The sequence below is a fragment of the Cyprinodon tularosa genome, unplaced genomic scaffold (assembly GCF_016077235.1).
Source record: "Cyprinodon tularosa strain WSP-4 unplaced genomic scaffold, ASM1607723v1 ctg56, whole genome shotgun sequence".
Classification (NCBI taxonomy): Eukaryota; Metazoa; Chordata; class Actinopteri; order Cyprinodontiformes; family Cyprinodontidae; genus Cyprinodon; species Cyprinodon tularosa.
Genome location: NW_024039296.1, coordinates 1886781 through 1904186, shown reverse-complemented (window position 1 = coordinate 1904186; position 17406 = coordinate 1886781). Strand labels below are relative to the sequence as shown.

Below are 17406 nucleotides of genomic sequence, written 5' to 3'. Positions count from 1 at the left end.
TTTTTACAGCCCCAAAATAATTTATTAATTTGTTTGTTTTTATTTCTAAACTAAAATGCTAATAATAATGTATTAAATGGCACTGATTTAGCACCTTTTCAAGTCACAGGACTTCAAAGCACTTAAGGCAACATGCACACATTCATAAACACATTCATTCACTGATGGGATTCAAATCTTTTAAAACTGAAAGTTAAGCACACTTCAAATACTAAAATAACTTTTGGTAATGCTGCTCACACTGGAGAAAGAAAAAAAAACGTAAATATTTCCTGAAAGAAATTTTCCTCTGTAATAATTTTTGACGTTACTAACTAAGTAAAGTTGTTTGAATGCACTCAGTAGGAATATATGTAGGAATATATGTTTGCTCATGATTGCAAATCCAAACTAAGACTTTTTGCCTTTACTGGACAGTTTCTATGTGATGGGTTTTGTAGCTTTTTTATTTTTATTTTTACCTTTTTTTGGTTTTGTGGGAGTGCATATGTTGCATATGTTGCATTTAGGTGATTAATCAGTATTTTGGTTCCCAGTACAACTAATGTGTGGGGTCTTCTGACCACTTGTTAAAAAATGTAATCTTTTAGCTATTTTGTGTGGCTTTAGTCTTGTAATGTGGTTGTGTAATCAGCAGAAATCCCAACCAGATAACTTTGCAGAAGTCTTCCAATGCTCATCCTGCAGAATCTCAGGCTTCTCTTCTTGGCTGCCCTTTTTTTTTCTCACAAACAGCAACAAAACTTTGTCTTAACACCCAAATGTTACCAGTGTGGGCAGGAAACATAGTTCTGTAATGTCATCCTGAAGTGCTGATTTTACTGCTTGTGCCCAATTCTTTCACAGGTTCCTATGTGTTAATGATACAGCTATAGGGAGACAAATATACCTGACAAATATCTGGATACATATTTCATTAAAAAATCAGAACACATTAAAACAATTTTTCATGTGTTCAGTTTTTTTTATTATTATTATTTTTTTTTTTTTTTTTTTTTTTTTTTTTACAATTAATCAGTATATAATTACCATATATCTCTGCACCCCTGTCCAAATACAAAGTAAGACCAAAAGACTGCTGGATTCTTATATTCACTCTTTTTTTTTTTTTTTACATATGGGGCTTTAACCTTTCTCTGATGAGGTATGTTAATGTCCATCTACTTACCAACTGAGGACTGTATGAAAAGACATTTCAGTAAAGGTACATGTTTTTGAAAAATTGTTCATAAAATTTACATTTTGAAATATAATCTCTACTTAAAATGACAGAGATAGGAACTTTTAAAATATTTTGAGACTTTCTGAAAATTATAAACTGAGCATTATCCCTTCAAACAGTTTCTAATTTAACAAAAGATTTTCCTAAAATCAAAGTTTATTGTGACTTAAGTTATTTAGATACTCCATGCTACAAAAAGAGTACACACAAGATATTTCGGAGAAAAAAAATTCACAACAGCAGCAGATTATGGATTTTAACAACTTAAAATTGTTTTGGGTTTTTTTTTTGAAGAAAACATATATTAAACCTATATTCTGGATTCAGAAAGAGAACCCATTTGAGGTGACTGAAACTAGCTTTTTATGTGCAGTTTTACATGTAGCCTCTGACCAGTTTTTTCCTTTTCTTGGAAAGAAACATCTTCTCAAACCAAAAACAATAAAAGTTTTTAGTTTTAACCAGGTCTTTCAGGATGGATGATTTTGCATAAATCAATTAATGGTGGAAATTTTCAAACCCTTTTTTATATCTATGTCCAGGAATTAATGTGATTTTGCTTTGCAGTGTTAGGGATTTAGAATAAATATTATCTTATAAACTAAAACGCCAAAGTTTTGTACCAAGCTGATTAAGTAATCCCAAAATGTCATAAGTGGAGTGATCTGTTCAGCAGGTTATACATACAAGTCATTATCACTCAGATAATAAAAGCTTGCAAAGTGTGTTGGAAATTATTGTCTGGTTATTCAGAAATAAAAAGACATTGAGCTGTTTGGCTCGTAATGATTTCATTACTTTAAAAGATAAGATGCATGTGTTTTTTGTGGTAACTCATTTAAATACGCAAACTTAAACTTGTCTTTTAATAATATCCTTATGTCAAGATACTAAAATTGTGAGCTTATATTAACTGTTTTAATTACCGAGCTGTTTTTCTTATAATTTTTTTTTTATACTTTATTTTTGATGAGATTTATATATGGCAAAATACAACACCGACACAAAAAGGAGATAATATAATAATAATAAAAAGTGATAATAAAAAAAAAAAAATCACAACAAGCACAGTAAAAAAGCATTTGGAACAGAGAGGTCACCAAGGGAGGGGGACGGGAATACAACACAGAAAAATATTAAATTATTGACAGATTTTAGGTTTATAGGTTACAGTGTATGTAGAGAGCCATGCAAAGTCGAACAAGTTAGAGTTCCTTTGCAGAATGACCCAGTCCTGCCAAACTGTACAGCACCAAACATCAATTACCACCCCGAATAATGAATTATTATACTTAACTTATTTTAGAATTCCAATAAATTAACCATTTCAACCAATATTTTTGGAATTTATTTTCCTGGAGTCATATGGAGAAGGAAAGCATTTTCCATTTCACGTATTTCTTCTACTGCGGCTGACCAATCACATGATGTCGGTGGGCTCCCACTAAGCCACTTTCTTGTTATTGATTTCTTTCCTGCTATTAGTAGTGTTTTCAGAAGGTACTTGTCTTCAATGTTGAGTTCAGTTGGTAAATTACTCACATATGTAATTTTAAAATTGTGCTCAATTTCAAAAGCAAGAATTACTCTTACCTCTTTGGCTACCTCTAGCCAATAGGAATGGATCAATGGACAGCCCAGAAAATATGAAAGTGGTCAGCCATCACATTGTTACATCGTCTTCAACAATGCCCAGATTCAGCTCTGCCGGTCCTGGAAAATGTCTTTTTGGGGGTTATAAAAAACCTAACACCAAGCTGTTTTTAATATAATCTGATCTAGAAATAATGTTTTCAGTTTAGCTGTAGGATATTGTTAGTCCTCATTCATTTTCATTTTCCACTAAAAATTTAGAGCTTACTTTCCCACAATTCTTTCAATCTCAAGACTCATGATCTTAATCTCGGTTTCTTTTCATTTCACCAAGATTAGAGGATAATTGGTATTTAGAGTAACACCTTAATTTGCAACCATTTTAGTTGTGTTTCATCATTTAATTTTGAGATAACTTTTCTTTTGTTTTGTTTTTTTTTCTAGGATAGTAGAAAGATAATCTAATCTTTATAAGATCTTGAACTTGCTTGCATTCTTTTGACATACCGTACCTAACCCTAACCCTTCCGTATTTTCACGACTATAAGGCGCACCTAAACGTCTTTTTTTCCCCTCAAAATGTGGGGTGCGCCCTATGGTGCGGTGCGCCCTATCTGCGGACGTTGTTGAGACCACCATGAGTATGTGAGAACTTTAAAGGGGGAAGTGTGGGCGTGGCTTGTGTATAAAAGAACAGGTATGTGCTTCATGCAGAACATTGTTGTCTTAACAACCCTGGAAATGGCAAAGAGACACGCCTATGAAGCCCAGTTTAAACTGAAGGCTATCAGCTACGCAGAGGAACATGGAAATCGAGCAGCTGCGAGAGAATTCAATATAAATGAATCGATGGTTCGCAAGTGGAGGAAGCTGGAAAACGAACTCCGACAGGTGAAGAAGACGCAGCTGAGTTTCCGCAGACATAAGGCGAGGTGGCCCGAGTTGGAGGAAAGACTCGAGCGGTGGATCGTGGAGCAAAGAACGAGTGGGGCCAGCGTTTCAACGGTCACTGTTCGACTAAAAGCAGTAAAGCTGGCGGAAGAAATGAAAATTGAAAATTTTCAAGGAGGTCCATCGTGGTGCTTCCGTTTTATGAAACGGTGCAATTTTTCCATCCGGACCAGGACTACAGTTGCTCAGCGACGTCCGGCGGATTATGATGAAAAGCTGGCGAGCTTCCACTCTTTCTGCAGCAAACACATCGCTGACAAAGTCATCCAGCCAAGCCACATCACCAACATGGACGAGGTGCCGCTCACTTTCGACATCCCGGTGAATCACACCGTGGAGAAGAAGGGGACCAGCACTGTAGCGATACACACAACGGGGTATGAAAAGGCGTCGTTTACTGTTGTGCTTGGCTGCCACGCAAATGGACAGAAACTGCCGCCTGTGGTGATTTTTAAAAGAAAGACTTTGCCTAAAGAGACTTTTCCAGCTGGAGTTGTTGTTAAGGCGAATGAAAAAGGCTGGATGGAAGAGGAGATGATGAAAGCTTGGCTGAGGGAGGTGTATGTAAGGAGACCAGGTGGTTTTTTCCACGCATCACCATCTCTGTTAATTTGTGACTCCATGCGTGCCCATCTCACAGCCGATGTGAAAAAAAAAGGTCAAAGAAATGAGCGCTGTGCTTGCTGTTATTCCGGGAGGTCTGACAAAGGAACTTCAACCGCTCGACATCGGTGTGAACCGGCCGTTCAAAGTAAGGCTGCGAGCGGCGTGGGAGCGATGGATGACAGATGGAGAGCACAGTTTCACTAAAAGTGGAAGGCAGCGCCGGGCAAGTTACGCCACCGTTTGCGGATGGATTGTAGATGCTTGGACTAACGTTTCTGCTGGGACTGTTGTTCGAGCTTTCGCAAAAGCCGGCATTATTTCTCAGGAGCCGCCCGGCACGGAAAGTGACTGACAGCGAAGAAGAAGGGGAAACTGGCATGTCTGATTTAGCGCAGCTGTTTAATTCAGAAACAGAGGATGAGGACTTTGAGGGGTTTGATTAATACTCTGTAATAAATACTTGAATAAAGCACAATCATACTCAGTTTTGCTCCCGCTCTATTTTTCTACCTGAAAACTTAATTCAACAGCAGCCTCTGGGCCGCGGCACATCCGGGCTCACCTCCGCAGGTGTTTTTTCATCTAAATAATCTAAATCTTTTTAAGTGAGAAAGTCCACCTGACAATTTAATCATTGCAGTCAGTTTTTAAGTGAGAAAGTCCACCTGACAATTTAATCATTGCAGTCAGTTTTTAAGTGAGAAAGTCCACCTGACAATTTAATCATTGCAGTCAGTTCATCCAGATTATTATCCTGCCTATGTTTTAAGTTAATTTATGCGTCAATAAACTGTATCAGAGGAGTAATCACAGCCCTATGTCATCAGCGATGTGTCTCTCACGGCCGGTTCCCAGGTTTGAATAATACTTTGTAATAAATACACCTTGCAGATTTATTTGCTGTGATCAGTGGGAATAAAGTAGTTTTAATATGTTTTTAAGTGGGAAAATCCACCTGAGAGGACATGTACCTGTATATAAAAAACGCGCCCTATAGTCCGGTGCGCCTTATGTGTGTGTTACATACAGAAATGGCACACATAACTGAGACTGCGCCTTTTAGTCCGGTGCGCCTTATGGTCGTGAAAATACGGTAACCCTTTTTTTTGCCTAGGGAAGACATACTTGCTTAGAAATATGGAATCACCGGGGAATAATCTCATCGTTTTAAGAGGAAAACATGTGAGTAGGAATGGCTAATAACTGTCCATACCTATTTGTAGGAATCAGGAATATTAAGAACCTTGTTACTAAGTGGGGCTGAAGCAAAGCACTGGGATAGGTGTTTATTTTAAAGCAGTCCAATCAAAAGCTCCTTATGCAAACCAAGTTGTTTTGTTTCGAATGTAAAAAGTGGTAGATGAGGGTTTAAATTGAGCAACCTGTTTTTTTTTTTTTGGTTTGTTTGTTTTTTGCTTCTCTTAAGCCTCACTGTATTTCTTTTTTTTATTATATTCGGGGACTTAATGCATCCTGATACAAGCCCCCAATACTACAATGAGAAAAACCAAAACAAACAAAGTCAGTTAAAACAATATGAAACCTTGAAAGTACTGTCTAATATCAAATCCTAATTTTATTGGTCAAATTTAATATTTGTGACTTTGCACAGAAAGTTGTAAAGTTAGATCAAACATAATCTTTGCTGATGAACTTCTACTGATGTAAAAGCTTATACGTCTGATGAAAAAATTGGGGAAAATTAATAAAAAAAAATGTATTTCACTTAAAAACTATTTCCAGAATATTGCAACCCAAAGCAAAAAAACTAATCAAAATGAATATTAAAAACATTATTCAGCCTCTGTATTTGAAAGACTTTTAATTTATGCCTCTGTGTGCGCCAGCAGATTTTCTTTAAGGTTCTTGATAAACCCACAGCATTTGATGTGAAAAACAGATGCCACCTACTGGTTATATGATATAATGCAGGTTTGGTGAATAATGTGGAATGGTTCTGTAACATTCTAAACCAAATAAAAATGCTGAATTCTTACAGCAGTAATAATCGGAGTGCAAATATAAATTTGTCAAATTTTTTAGTAGCCTATTTATTAAACAAAGTTTTGATTTTGATATTAGGATCTAGTATATGTCATATATGAAACATATTTAACTATAAGAAGTCCAAATTCATGCGAAAATAAAGTGTGAATGCTGTATGCTAAACGTTTAACTGTAAGGTAATAAAATAAAATAAAATAAAATAAAGAAATAAAGGTAAATTTAAGCAAAACTGGATCAAATCCTACGAAATAATAGAAAACAGAAATGCTTAATTTCTTTCCTGTAAAGTAGCAGAAGCAAGCTGACATCACAAACAAAAACATGGCTGAAATGCCATGAATTAGTAAGAAACAGAAAAAGCTTAATGCATCTCCTTAAAGATGGAGCATTATAGCCAAAGTTGACAATATAAAACCCACTGATATCTAATAAATGAACAGAAACAGCAGAAAAAATTGTATGCAGAAATTGGAATCCTATTTGGTTTAATAAAAAAGATAGTGACTGAAATATTGAAGAATATAGTATTGATTAAGGAGCTAAGTATCAAATTGTTTGTTGAAATGTCATGAATTTCCCTAACTGTTGGAATTAAATGCAAAAGTCTCAGTTGATCAAAATATAGAAAAAAGTTTAAGCTAAAAAACTTGAAACACCAGAGCCAAAATTCCTACATGTAAGGCAGGTCATGAGAAGCAGAGGAAGGGCAGAGAGAGGGAGGCTTAGCGTCAATGCCACTTCACAAGCTGAAGTTATCCTAAAACTACTTTTTTTTTTTAAATAACCATTGAAATATTGAAAATCAAAGAGACTTAAGAAATACAAGGAATTAAAAAGCATACAGAAGGAGAAAATATGGATGCGAATTTGATTAAATAATGAACGAAGTGTGGATATGCAAGAAAATTTGAAAAAAAAAAGCAGGAAAGATCTGTTGTAAAAAAAGCTGAAGACACAACACTTAGAAGAAAAACTGCATTAGAAATTTAAAGTGTTGACAAGTTAAAGAAGCTTAAAAAAGCCAAGTAAATAACGCATCTCCATAAATGAAAAAAAAAAAGGTATTAGAAATCACAAAGTGGATTTGACGGATTCTAATCCTAGTGTAGAATAATACAGTCTAGGTTTATGGAGTCTAGATGATGCAGCTTTCATGCTGGATCAGTCAGAACAGGAATTTAATGACATTTAAAAAGTCGTACAAAGGATCAGCAATTCAACACAAAGGTTTAAAAGTTCTTCTATTATAAAAAAAAAAATAAACCCAATACAGTCGAGGTTTGAAGAATCAAGATTTTTGAGTTTTTGACCCGGGCCTAGTTAAATGTTGACCAGATTGCAATAAGATCTGTAATAGATGTTTATTGATCTGTAAAAATAAATAAATAATGGGTTCACAACTCAAACACAGTTGAAATGTTCTTCGATTAGTACCAAGCAATATTCTAAATTTCAGGTTTGAAGAGTCTAAGTATTGAAGATTTTGAGCTAAACCAAATTGAGTGTGATCAAATTACAAAATATCCATAGGATAGTTTTTTTATTGACCTTTAGAAGTGTTTATAAACGGTTCACATATAAAATCTAACAAATATAAAGGTATATCGATGTAATTCTTACATTGTTTAATTCAGAAGGGATAGGGGGAGGATATTTATGGGCAGTTTTTTTGTTACAGGGTGGTGTCTTTTTAAAAAGACACCACCCTGTGAAATAATTGCAAAATGTGAAAAAATCGGCAAAACTTTGTGTTGAACTATGATAAATAAATCAAAAATTCTAATAGATACAGAAATAATAAGAATAATCAGCAGACTTTGATGAATAATTATACCAACTTTCATATTTCTTTTAAATCTTATGTGGCAATAGTGACCGTATAAACAAGGGTTTCGTATTGAAAGATTTCAATTTGAAACTTTTTTGGTGAAAGAGTTTTGATGCCCTAGCAGCTGGGCCATATTATGATATCTAATATTTAAAAAATATTCAATGCGAGTGCAAGAAAGGTCTGAAGATGTTGTGTGCCAAATCTCATGTTTGTACATGAAATTGGTTTTGGAGAGCCGGCGATTCAAATAAGTGTGTCGTTGAGGATTTTAAAGCCCCAAGTGTTTATTAAAATGAGATGCAGCTGCTGCAACATAATGTTTCCCATTACTGTCGCTGTTCTATTGCATAGGGGATCTTATACTGAACAAATGCTCATAAATGGCATAAAAAGGCATATCAATGTCATTCTTGCAGCAGAGGATAAAGAGTTACAAGATCTCAGTAGATCTCAAACCCTGTTTTACCGTAGTGATGGGTTCAGCAACACTGATGCGTCAGTGAATGCACCGTGCCCATAGAGCAAAACACTATTGGTGTGACCAATACAGGAGATGTTTCTAACTGACTGACACACTAAACTGTCTTTCAAAAGGTATCTGTCAAGATTATGATTCTGCTAAAAAAAAAAAAAAATGTGAGGTTTATCATTAAAATTATTAAAAGGAGTAAGAAAGTTTCAACTGTTAGATTTTTATTTAAATTTTCTGGTTGTGTTATACTTTTCCTCTCAGTTATAACACAACTGACCTGAATTAATTAATTAGTTAATTTCAAATTCACTCTTAGTTTATCTAATTTTTTTTAACTGTACTTCTTGCTATAAAATTGATTAAAAAACCTAGTCCACAAACATCCTCATTCACTAAATGTTCTCATATGTTTACATTATTTATTGGCTACATCTAAAACTATCATAGATATTTCCAATTTAAACATAGACATTAAATATTACAATATAACCTTCAATAACTTCAAACCTACATAGTAACCTCAAATCAATTAAGTCTGTAAAATAAGCAGCCTGTAGTGTCCAACAGATGCCAGTAGTCTGTAAGACAGTATCAATAGTTGATACTGTGTTGAAATGCATCAAGATGCTTGATTAACCCATCACTAATTTACAGCATTCACACAATTAATATTCAGATCCTCTTCAGCAATGCAATATTTACCTGACCATTTGCTAAGAAGAACGCGATGAAAAAACACAACTACTGACACTGGGCAAGGTCAGTGACTTTTGAGAATTCACACTGTTTTAAAAAAATTGGATATATTTAAAAGAGCAAAAAGTTTTATGAACAAATTGTTTAAACAGCACTAAGTTGCTACCACTAGGTGGCAGTAACGGGCCAAATTAATCACAGCAACATCAACAGGAGACATCCTGAGCAGCCAAGCTTCACTATCTATATCTATATGATAAAATTTAAATGTCAAAAACAGATTTTAGATGCACCGTTTTGTCTTTTCAACTCATTTCTAAAAACTCTTTGAGATTATATTAGGTCACATAAAGAAACACGATTTAATATTGCATTATTTTTGTATTTGTACAACTGACCCTGACAATCTTTTGCTTAAATGTCAGGCTCAAGACCTCACGTGTTAACAAAACATATTACTCTGTAGGCAACTGTTGTTCGTGGCTTTTGCACCTGCACTAGTTTTAAATCAAATCATAAATGCAAAATTTAGACATTATCACTGCATGGTAACAATTCATTTAGACGTTGCGTGTCACTAGTCTGCACAAAATAATTGTTTTGATATAAAGTCGATTTATCTTTTCTCCAATTTTTGTATCTTTGGATATTTCTTGAACACACTAGTCTTGAAAATTGCCTTAAGATTTCTAAACGGAGCTACATAAATGCAGAAAATTCACTACAGGTAACTTGGATGAAAAATAATAATTCTATATATGAAAGTTATAAAGAATCTTGATTTCACTTATTCTGAAATCTCACAACAACTTTTGGCCCTTTAATGGTATTAGGCTGCCATTAACATGCTTTTCCTTTTAGATTAGATTCCTTAAATATATATTTTTCTATGATACTAATATTGCAGCTTTAAGTATTGGCTGATACCAATATAGACCTGATACAGCATCAGCACAAATCCTACATACTTTTATTACATATTTCATAGTAGAAAATGCTTGATCAAGCTTTTTAGTCAGAAAAATAGTCAACTGGTATGAGAAAGACTAACCTATTTGCTATTAACCAATGGGTTATGTTAACTCTAGGAGTGTTTCCATCAGCTATTGGAGGCTGATATAGATTTCAAAATGCATTTTCTTTGGCTAATATCGGCACATTTCTGATGTCATCAGGACATCCCTATCTTTAACCCTAAGGTTCTCTATACTAAAATCATATCTTTAAAACACCATGTTTTTGTTGTCATTTTGCAAAGGACCCCTGATCTCACATTGTCGTCTGCAAAACCGTTATTTTTACTTCTATGGCATAAACACAATTTAAGACTTTATCAAGCTAAGAAAGACCGGCTCCCTGATGACCTTTGAACAAAACCTATCCATCCCTGGAAGGTTTAAATTTGTTTTGTCTATAAAACACTAGCTGATGCTTGCATACTGAAAGTGACATAGCATGAGGATTCGGAGGTTGGGACACATCTTAGTGTTTAATACATCTAAAATTAAATGTTAACAGATTCACAATCTTTTGACAGCTTAGGAACCAAAAAAACAGATTAGTTAAAACTACTAACTACAAATATGCCTTCATGTTATCCTTCAGATGGTGATTATGTTTTACTATAATCTGATTACCGACAACATCACAAGGTCTATACAAAGAGTTCAATAATAAATTCACAGCACTTTTGATCAGAAAGAAAAAGGAGAATTTGTTTCTCCTTACTTTAAAGAGCACATTTGCTTCTTAGAAACATCAGTGTCCAGAACTCTGTTCAACAGATCCATTTGGAAGGTCATTACCCAGTGACCGTTTGAAGGGAGATTTATAATCACAATAATAAATAAATAGCGACACTGGTAACCGATGGAGAAGAAACAACCAAATGATCCAACCTTCGTCTTCATCAAGAGTTTTTTTCTGTTAGGAATGCTTGTTTTAAATCGACATTCTTTATACATTATTTGGCCATTAACACCATTATGTCCAAGTTGTTTTTAAGACACTTTTTATAGTCAAACAACCGTTGCAGTTCCATCAGCCGTTATACTGCTGCTGATATCGACGGTTCAGCTCGCGGAGCTCTTTCTCTCGCACCCTGCGAGCTTTGTTGGACTTGGTGGAGCGGCTGGAGCGCGTGGACTGGGCCGACTTGGTGCTCTGGCAGCGTGAGGAGGCCCGCTTCAAGAGGTTCTGAGATATGCAGCGCTGCAGGTTCTTCATAGAGGAGGATGCTGCCATGCTGATGATCCAGGGGTGCTTGAGGGCCTGGCCGGCCGTCAGCCTCTCGCTGGGATCCACAGTCAGAATCCGCTCTACAAAGTCTTTGGCCAGGTTGGACACGCTGGGCCAAGGCTGCGAAAGGATGAGACAGGAAATGAAAGAAAAAAAAATTATAAAATAAAAATTCAGTGACAGATGTCAATAATAAACCAGGTGAAACTAACAAAAACTTCTCCACTTGACAAGTTCTGTAAAAAGCATATTGAGAGATGAAAATTATGTGATTGTTTTAATAATAGATTGATCTATTAATTGTTTTAGCCCTAATTTTAATCATTAGGCAATAGTGATCAGTTAAAAAAAATATAAGACTGCTCCATTTATGAGCAATGGTATAAATGAATGCAGTTTAATATACAGCGAATAGCATAACAATGGTATATTGATGCTTTTAATGATGCCATAAATCTCTCCATTAGCTTGTGGGGAATATCTGTACTCAACCATCTATATTGGCGGTGAAGAGTCTGAATCTGGTATTATTTTTCTGGATAAATGTAACGATTTTGACCTCTTGTGATAAGAAAACATATCTTCCTCCAACTCGACTGCAGATCTGTTATCTGAACAGCAGATGGCGGCAGAACCCCAGAGCTCAGGATCTGCGTCAGTAAACCCTGAAGTCAAAAGACATTTTTGTGAGAGTCTGTGTTTAACTTTGATTGGATCCCCACACATTGTCAGTTACATTTTGATTCTTTACATGTCTCTATGTGTTTGAGTTTCATTTTTCTCAAAACATTTAATCTGACAGTAACGATTGTTCTGTTGTAGTGAGATATAAACTCTATTCGGCACCAGTGACTGGTAGTGAGTCAAATCCAACCCCCTGCTTAGGCAGGAATCACATACCACAACATTCACACAGAGTTTGTTCACCTAGCCCTGTTTGGCCACCAGCTGTGTTTTCAGTTTCTCTCTCTCTGTACATGCAGCAGATAAATCACCAGGCCTGGCCAAACATATGCGACACGTATAAAACACATATATTTCTACCCTCCCACAGCTATGTCTCAGCTATGACTAGTTCCTGGACTGCAGCTGTAAATGGGAAGATTATTTATCCCAGCTGTCGGGAGCCCAATCCCAAAGGGGAACACATTAAAGTCTTTTATATTGAAACTCCTACGCTCTGGCCCATATTTCTTAGAAATGTTCGAGTTGAGATTTTCTTTTCAGGACTGATAAATTCTTCATTTAAAGGGCAAAATATGTAGGATGTTGTAACTTACTCCGAGCCAAGCAAACACTATTAGCTTAGCCTAAAGCCAGAGTTGGTCAACTTTATGTTAGGTTTTTTTCCCCTCTTCTTTTATGCTCTGTCTTTCAAAATAAAAGACTAGAGATTAACAAAATCAGGCTTTTCTCTGCCGGTACAGATTTCCTGTTTTCTTCTGTGGCCTAACTTTCCAAACCTTTCTAAGCACATTAGCACCATCAGGATATATCGAGGTGATGCAGCTTCTTGCTCAGAAAAAAAAACACACACAAAAACATAGAAAATACAAGATTATGCTTGTTAACACATCAAAACCCTTCTCTCTTTATTTAACTCAATAAAGGCGCATCAGCTACAGTGTCGCAGGTTTCATATCTAAAGAAAGCTTTGGACCAACTACTTTTAACAAAGAAGGAAAATAAATAAATAAATAACACTACAAGACAAACCTTTACAATTTCTGTAACCACCTGATTTGTGCATATCTAGTTTGGCCTTAAAACAGGATTATGGCAGTTAAAAACACAGCTCTCAGAGACATTATAAGAAAGGGGATTATGGTGAGTTCAGGTCTGAAATATAAGCAGTTATCTTTTTAATTTTTTTGCAAACCCCTGCAAAGCTAACAGATATTAGCCTGTCTAGATCTGGAGGAGTATTAAGGTCTCAAATTAGAATGTTTTTGAAATACTACTATCATTTCGTAAAAAAATAAATCTTTAGAATTGCCAGATTTCTGGTTAAAAATTTTTTTCACTCAGTTTGGAGCATTTTACTACAAAAAAAAGGGCTACAAAGCTACTTTCTTAGTAAAAATGCCCGTCCAAATACCCCCCAAAAATTGGATTGACTCACAGACTTTCCCAGTCCAAAGCCATGAAAACATATCCTCCAAGAAGGGGCTTCAGGGATAAATATGTCAGGTTGGGACTCACTTAAACCATCAGGAACAACAAGTTAATCCCCAGAAAATTAAAATGACTCAACAGCTTCTCATTACATATTGCAAAACCGACAGTTGTTTGTACAGAACTGTCTACACGAGGGGCAAAGATTAACGGAGGGGCTTTCTGAGAAAGTTCAACAGAAGTATTATTATACTTTATAGAAGAGAACAGACTCATTGGCACTTTTTCTAGCTGTAGAGGATTATAAAGAATAAAGAAAACAGAGGGAAAGTCTTCATCCAACTTTTTTTTTTTTTAATTTGTCTTGATCAATAGCTCTTCAGGGACTCTAAATGTCTGCCAGTTTTCTTTTAGGGGGCGGGGGCGTCTCTGGCTGCTTTTTGACTTATTCGATTCCAGCGCATGATCATTTTCAGGATGGTTTTTCAGAGGGACTTTGTTCTGACTTCAGAGTAATTCAGGGAGAAAAGCCTCCTTAACTCAAGGAAGTATAGTTATAATGTGGAAGGAAATTGAGGCAGCATCTAAAAGAAAAAAAAAAAAACTGAAAAAATAAGACTAAATATTCACAAATAGAAGTGCTTTGCTTTGGACTTAAATGTAACAAACCCCAATAAAAAGCAACGAAGCTTAGCTAACGGCTGTAAAAGAAAGTGGTTTGTAACAAGCACCAAGGGAAATGATGGGCCATCAAATCTATTTTGTACAGTTCCCATGAGTAATCTTTCCTTTGCTACAGAGCAAATACTACACATTGATACAGTTAACAGTGCTTTGTTGAAATAATAATCAGAAGAGTAACAAGTTCAAATCAGGCCAGAATTGTAAGATCATGAGAAACATAAACAGGGTTACAAAAATGAAAATGTATAACCAGGAGTGGATGTTTTTAATTTGTGAAAATAGATGTTGGGATGAAAGTTAAAAGATGTCTGCCGGCTTACCCCCAATTTGTAGATAAATACTTTTAATTTTGCACTCTGCTGATGCTTTCTGAGAGCACCTTAATAGAAACCTCTTCATTCTATTGAGGGATAAACACTAAGTGTGGGATTGGAGAGTAGAGTGGATAAGTTGTATAGTGAGCCTGTGTGGGGAACTTTGTCAAGCTGCACTTCTTGTGTCAATCTGTTGATAATCCCTCCTGCAGAGTGCAGCATGCATTCCAAATATGGGGGAAGAAGAAGAAGGTTACAGATGTGGATTCTTACCTCTCCAGAGAAGCTGTACTTCCCCTTTAAGATCTGCCGGTAGAGCCTCATGCGGTTATCGTCCTCAAAAGGCATGGTTCCGCTCAGCAGGATGTACGAGATCACCCCCAGCGCCCACATATCCACAGCGTTCGTGTAGGGCTTCCTCACCAGGATCTCTGGGGCAATGTATTCTGGCGTACCGCATGTGGTCTTCATCAGACACTCGTCTCCTTTCTTCCTACTGCTAGCCAAACCAAAGTCAGTGATGATGATCTTGGAATCGGCTCCGGGGTGGTAGTACAGCAGATTCTCCGGCTTCAGGTCCCGATGAGTGATCCCCAAAGCGTGGAGATACTTCACACCATCCAGCACCATTTGCAGGACCCGTGTGGCATCTCGTTCTGTAAAGGAGCCGCGAGCAATGATGCGGTCAAACAGTTCCCCTCCTGTGGCCAGCTCCATTACCATGTAGACGCGCTCTGCTGTCTCAAACACCTCCATCAGCTGGATTATGTTGGTGTGACGAACACGGCGCAGGACGCACAGCTCTGACTCGCACACCTCCCTCCCCTCCCGGTAACGTGTTTCGATCATCTTGATGGCGTACGGCTGCCTTGAGCTCTTGTGCTCCACGCGAACAACTCTGCTAAAACTCCCGCGACCTATGAGGGCTTTTATCTCGTACTTCGCCGTGACTCGGGGGTCAAACTTAGCTCGATACTTTGCCACCTTCTTTCTCTGAGGGTCCGACAGTTTGGAGGGGTCCTTAGGGGTCTGAGCCAAAGCTGAAGTGGGAGACGCAGCTTGAGCTTGGCCTTGATATGTGCATGTAAGGTCGGGCTTTTCAGCTGACATGGCACCTGCCTCACCAGTCTTGCTTCCAGTGCCATCCCCTCGAATGAAGTGCTTGTAGATATCTGTCTGTGGAGGCTGTGGATCAACCTGAAGAATAAAGAACACAAAATTAAAACAACATTAACGATTTCTCTGGTTGCCTCCGGGACACACGCCATAAAATTAATGAAGGATTATTGGCTTTTGATGCTCGATATGCGTGTGTTCGGTTGTTGACAATGTTCTACCACACAAAACTGACCAGCACACTTTTTTACTTGGCTGCCTTATAGACAAGAACTCTTTAGCATTTGGACAAATTGGTTAAAAGGGCCACCTCAGTGCTGGGCAGGAGGTTGGAGCTTAGTATAATGACCTGAACGACATTGAGAACCTTCCCATAGCCTCCTGCAGCATTGTTAGAGTGGTGACTTCAATCTGCTCCTCTCTTTAATCATTAATATATGCAAATTATCGTTATACTTATTGGGAACTCATCAGTACTGTGAGATTACCCCCATTATATTCTTTTACACTTTATTCCCTGTCTTCTCTATGTCATATAGTTCTATAGAGGACTGTATCTTTGGTTGTTTTTAATGTCTTTTCTCCTAGTTCAGCTGCTTTGAGCAACAGAGTTTTACTACAAGATAAAGTTATTCTATTCACTTATTTCAAAACTGCACAAAAAAAGTAGATGTTGCATTTAGAATTAAGTATAAAAAAAAGAAGAAAAAAAACAATAGTGCAATATAGCAATCATTAGCACCTTAAGGGTTTAATTTACACTGACCTTTTTGACCAGGTCCAACTGAACGTCCCCTGGAGGCTCAGGGAGAACCTTGCTGTTCCGGCACCCCATCACATCACCTTGGGCTGCTGCCCAGCCAGCCACACAGGCCACCAGGAGTCCTGCCTCATCACCGCGACAGATGAATCAAGGGACCGAGGACGTCCAACATCCAGGCTGAACCCACGCTCAGACGTTCAGGAATCAGGCAGATTACTCCCATCCAAGTCCAGAGGCGCTGGCATCAGCAGCTACGTTTCATGAATAAACACCTGAATTTCAGCCAGAAAGTCATGAATACATGGTGCACTGTGAGTTTCTTTGTGGGGATGTTCTTATTTTTTCAGTCTCAGCTCCCCTGTTGCTCAGTCTGCTGGCAGGGAGACCCCTTCAGGAACCTACCAGGCTCTTTTTAAAGAGGACTGCATTAGAACAATCACTATAGATATTAACAGCACAGAAAGTCCAATTCAAAAGTAATTTGTTTGCCTTGGACAGACCACTTTTCTAAAATGTTATCCACAGTTCTCATTCCAAACTTTCAGGGGAAATCCAGTCATCAATTGTCCTCTGGTCCATTAGGACCAGAGGACCAGATGACAGCTGAACCAACAACCAATATCATCAACAGAACATTAGTTTGGGGTAATTTTCCCCTGGCGATCTCAAACAGAGATGCAGTTTATGGCTGGGCGATATGGTATAAAAATCTAATCTCTTATTTTTTCCAACCAAATCTAATTAATCTTTTTTTCCCACTCCCTTAAGTTTCACATAAAATTGGCAAATGAAATAAAT

General features: G+C 37.0%; 1 protein-coding gene across 1 annotated transcript; it reads right to left on the bottom strand.

Moving 5' to 3' along the window:
- Positions 1 to 10840: 10840 nt before the first annotated feature.
- Positions 10841 to 17186, bottom strand: pskh1 (protein serine kinase H1). The gene is made up of 3 exons (XM_038305571.1): positions 16612 to 17186; positions 15003 to 15926; positions 10841 to 11736 (listed from the first exon to the last, which is right to left on the bottom strand). Exons 1-3 carry the CDS (start codon positions 16678 to 16680, stop codon positions 11419 to 11421), a joined length of 1311 nt encoding a protein of 436 aa, XP_038161499.1. The 5' UTR covers positions 16681 to 17186; the 3' UTR covers positions 10841 to 11418.
- Between the last annotated feature and the right edge of the window lie 220 nt (positions 17187 to 17406).